This window comes from Trachurus japonicus, chromosome 21 (genome assembly GCF_045865225.1).
Source record: "Trachurus japonicus isolate A0001 chromosome 21, Traja_1.0".
Taxonomy (NCBI): Eukaryota; Metazoa; Chordata; class Actinopteri; order Carangiformes; family Carangidae; genus Trachurus; species Trachurus japonicus.
The window spans coordinates 12,420,192-12,425,122 of record NC_140927.1 but is presented as its reverse complement, the minus strand read 5'-3'; the positions used below and the strand labels follow the sequence as shown (position 1 = coordinate 12,425,122).

General features: G+C 46.2%; 1 protein-coding gene across 1 annotated transcript; it reads left to right on the top strand.

Moving 5' to 3' along the window:
- On the top strand, positions 1-4,724 carry LOC146964836 (frizzled-7-A-like). Its single transcript, XM_085764211.1, has one exon. The coding sequence runs from the start codon at positions 618-620 to the stop codon at positions 2,313-2,315; it is 1,698 nt and encodes a 565-aa protein (XP_085620337.1). The 5' UTR covers positions 1-617; the 3' UTR covers positions 2,316-4,724.
- The last annotated feature ends 207 nt before the right edge of the window (positions 4,725-4,931 follow it).

Here is a 4,931-nt window from a genome sequence, read left to right as displayed (position 1 = left end):
AATCAAGAGCGAGTTCTGTAGGAAAACAAACGCTGGGATTGGCTGAGACGCGGCATCGGTTTCAAGGCGCCCTGCGCTCTGTCCGTGGGGAGGTGGGGTGTCTTGTGAATGGAGGGGGCGCCTAGAAACCGGTGGAATCTGCACGGAGTGAGGAGAGCGAGCCTCTGGACTTCCAAATGCTCAGCATGTGAACCGACGCGCCGCATGAAGTCAATTCGAAAAAACGATGGAAATATGAGCCTTTTCGCGGTTTAAATGTTTTAGTGTTTCGCCAAAGTTACAACGCTAAATTGTTCGACGCGTCGGATTAAGTGGGGTTTGCATTATTCCGAAAAAAAGGGACTGAAAGTGTTATTTCCACCGAATTGGGAATGAGAGTGGACTGCTTGGAGTCACTTACAAAGACCATCAAGAAGTCATGACACGACGAACGTTTTACTTGGATTTATCTTCATGAAACACGAGAAAAAGTCGACTACAGGTATTTAGACTCGAATATATTGGACTGCAAGCTAAATATCGGGACAGTTGGTGTTGATTTCCGTCGCTTTTCAGCTGTTTTTAAGTCGCCCTACTTGGATCAAAGTTTTTCCTTCCCTCCCCCCTCCTCCTCAACTATGGCGGCGGCCAGGTCCACCACTGGCTCCGTTTTTCTGCGGATCATGTGGCTGGTGTGCGGGGTGGCCTTCTCACCTACTTCTGCTCAACATTACAACAGTGATAGTGGAATATCCATCCCAGAACACGGCTTTTGCCAACCTATCTCCATTCCGCTTTGCACCGACATCGCCTACAACCAGACCATCATGCCGAACCTCCTGGGCCACACGAACCAGGAGGACGCCGGGCTCGAGGTGCACCAGTTTTACCCGCTGGTGAAGGTCCAGTGCTCCGCGGACCTGAAGTTCTTCCTCTGCTCCATGTATGCTCCGGTCTGCACCGTCCTGGAGCAGGCCATCCCCCCTTGTCGGTCCCTGTGTGAACGAGCACGGCAGGGATGTGAAGCCCTGATGAATAAATTCGGCTTCCAGTGGCCGGAGCGGCTCCGCTGCGAGGCTTTCCCCGTCCACGGAGCCGGTGACATCTGCGTGGGCCAGAACACGTCCGAACCCGGCAGCCCGGCCTCTTCGTCGACCCCCTTTGCACCCGACCCGACCCTCCCCCCAAACCGACAGAACCATCGCACGCCCCAGCACAACCAGTACCACCAGTTCTCCTGCCCCCTGCAGCTGGAGGTGCCTACCTATCTGGGCTACAGGTTTATGGGGGTCAAAGACTGCGGGGCTCCGTGTGAGCCCACCAGACCGACTGGAATAATGTACTTCCGCGAGGATGAGGTGAAATTCGGCCGGCTGTGGGTTGGCATCTGGTCCATCTTGTGTTGCGTGAGCACCTTATTCACAGTGCTCACCTACTTAGTGGACATGAGGCGGTTTAGATACCCAGAGAGGCCCATCATCTTCCTGTCCGGCTGTTACTTCATGGTGGCTGTGGCCTACGCTGCCGGGTTTTTCCTGGAGGATAAAGTAGTTTGTGTGGATAAATTCAAGGATGAGGGCTACAGGACCGTGGCCCAGGGGACTAAAAAGGAGGGCTGCACCATCCTCTTCATGGTGCTGTACTTTTTTGGCATGGCCAGCTCCATCTGGTGGGTGATTTTGTCCCTGACTTGGTTCCTCTCGGCCGGGATGAAATGGGGCCATGAGGCGATCGAAGCCAACTCTCAGTACTTCCACCTGGCCGCGTGGGCTGTCCCGGCCATCAAAACCATCACCATCCTCGCCATGGGCCAGGTGGACGGCGACGTCCTGACCGGGGTGTGTTTCGTCGGCATCTTCAACGTGGACGCCCTGCGCGGCTTCGTCCTGGCCCCGCTCTTCGTCTACCTGTTCATCGGCACGTCCTTCTTACTGGCCGGCTTCGTGTCCCTGTTCCGGATCCGCACGATCATGAAGCACGACGGCACCAAGACGGAGAAGCTGGAGAAGCTGATGGTGCGGATCGGTGTGTTCAGCGTGCTCTACACGGTCCCGGCCACCATAGTGATCGCCTGCTACTTCTACGAGCAGGCCTTCAGGGAGCACTGGGAGCGGACCTGGCACATGCAGACCTGTAAGCGCTTCGCCGTCCCCTGTCCGGTCCACAACTTCGCCCCCATGACTCCGGACTTCACCGTGTTCATGATTAAATACCTGATGACTATGATAGTCGGGATCACCTCCGGCTTCTGGGTCTGGTCCGGGAAGACGCTGCAGTCATGGCGGAGGTTCTACAAGCGCCTTAGCAACGGTAACCACGGGGAGACGACGGTGTAAAAGCTGGAGGAAGAAGTTACAAAAAAGCTGCGGAGGCTTTGATTTAACAACCACGAACAAGAGGTCACATAGCTTTCTTTAACAAAAAATACAAAACAGAAAAAACAACAACAAAGAACGCATGCCACCTTGGACATGTATTGATATATTTTGTGTTTTCAGATTTTTGGACACAACCAAACTTTGATTCACATTCTAAGTTGGACGAATTTTCCACACGTCTTTTTTTTTTGTCCTCTTTTGTTTTTGTTGCCACCATACAGCTTACACTCCCGGCTCTTGCATCTTTTGGATTATAACCTGGTGAAAATGGACACAGGCTATTGGTCCCTGGACTGTAACGTCTGTTTTAAAGACTGGTGAAGTTACTTTTAATATGAAACTCCCTACTTACTATTGCTTATATCTTTCATATTACGATTTGAATGTACCTCTTTTCTACTCTGGTGAGAGTTTCTCTGTGGACAACACCATACCAGAAAAGACTGATGGGTGTCTCTGTCCATGTCCAGAATGGTCATCGGTTTGATCTCTGCAGCAGCCACACCGTATGACTGGGATTTCTTTAAATAGGGAAACTCAGACTACACATGTACATTTTAAGTTACTCTGCCTTTAGCTCAAGACTGAAATGCTTTAATGCTGTGTTAAATATTGCAGAGTACAATCTCACCTGTTATAATCTGAGGAATGATGCATCAACTCTGCCATTATGTGCCAAGTGGCTGCCCAGAAATTATAAATTTTTCTCCCTTTTTTTTAAACTTTAACTTTTGTAATTTTTCAGACGGATGATTATTTGCTCCTGCGTTGAATGTTCACTCCGAAGGTGAATGAAGTAACATATTGGTTTGCACAACTACGTAAAGGTCACAAGTGTTAAAAAATGACTGACTCCACTACAGGACACCCTGGATCTGACAGTTTTAGAGACCACACACACACACACGTATACACATTCAAGGGCCTCCACTCTGTAATGGAGACACAACAGCTCATTGTTTGTCTCTGTGTGTGGTCTCTTAACTGTTGGATCTCCCATCAGAAAGACTTTTTAAGCTTTTAAGACATCCAAAGCACCGTTTCAAGGATCCGGATTTAATCCGTGATCGGGGAAATGGTTGCTCAGGATTTTTACTGTTATTTTATCCTGGTTAAAGATGACTGTACACATTCACACCTGTTTTCTACTCACTGTTGTTGAATCTGCCTTACTCCCGTATAATTTCACTGAAAGCAAGTTTTTTTAGAGGTTGTGTTAAATCATATTTTAGTGTCTACGTTACACACGCCTTTAAAATGCAGTGACACAGCATTTATTTTATCTCTATCTAGAAACCAGCCTTGTGTTTAATGTTCTAGATCATAGAAACACTAAGAGGGAAGTCAAAGGTCATGAACATGTGGGAATATTTTTTTAATTAGAGGAAGAGCAGTAGAGACTGACTTTTGCAGAGGTGGAGTGTTTAAATGGGACAGAATCCATTGAGATGATATAACAGGCTATTAGAGCTGTGAAATTACATTCACATGACCTCAACTAGTCCATAGAAAACATCTTCAAAGCAAAAGTGTCGAGTGAATGCTCTTATCATTAAAATAACAACCCGAAAGACCGTGGGCCTTCATTTATTGTAGTTTTTGAACTTTCTGAACTCAAGACAATTTGTCAAATGAGTGGAAAAAGTAACTAGCAATAATTGAATCTCATTGATAATCCACTGTGAAATGTAACACACTAGTCAGTTGAGCTCAGTGAGAACATCAGTTAATTTCTCTGAGCAGAAAACCATGTTTTGACCATGACTCTGTGAGGCAGGATATGATGTGCCAGCATTTTTTGTCTCTTGTTATTTAGCGAATTTTCTGTACATGCATCACACAATGATGTAAATGATGAACTTAACTCACAAAAGTAACAGACCTGGTACTCTACTCACTATTAATGTCTAAAGCTGTGTTGTAAATCCGCACATGCTGATGCTAGAGACACTATGTACAAATCTTCATCTAGTGTTGACAGTTTGTATACAAGAAATGTCACATTTCATGTGAATGTACTACATACCTCAGACCCTGGTTAAAATTAGCATAGGATTGAGCACTCCAGGCGACTCATCCGTTGTGCTTTTACTAAACAAGGCAGAAATATTTTGTGAGGTGAGATCTTCCACTGTCAATGATACCAGACGGATCGGTTTGTGTTGTTTTCAGAAGGAATATGAGTGTGTTTGTGTGTATTTTTATCAGAGCATATGCAACCTACCAAATAAACACAGACTCTGTTTTTTAAAGGCATATTGTATTTATGGGGATACTCATTTTTGTCTTTTTTTTACTCGTTTTTTATCAAGATAAGTCTGTTGTACGTGTACAGTTTGAATAAAACAGATAAGGTTTGTAATGTTTTGTCAGTGTACGTGTGGTATTTGTTGTTGAGTTTAAGCCGGGCTTCTGCATATCAAACTTAAGGTTGCCCCTGTTTTCAACACCTAAACGAAATTGAGGCTTTATTACCTTTACTTGCATTATGTCAGGGCATGCCAGTAAAAATACCAACAGTCCAAACAATCATGTCTCAACAATCACTGCTAATGTCTCGACAGTCATGTGTCC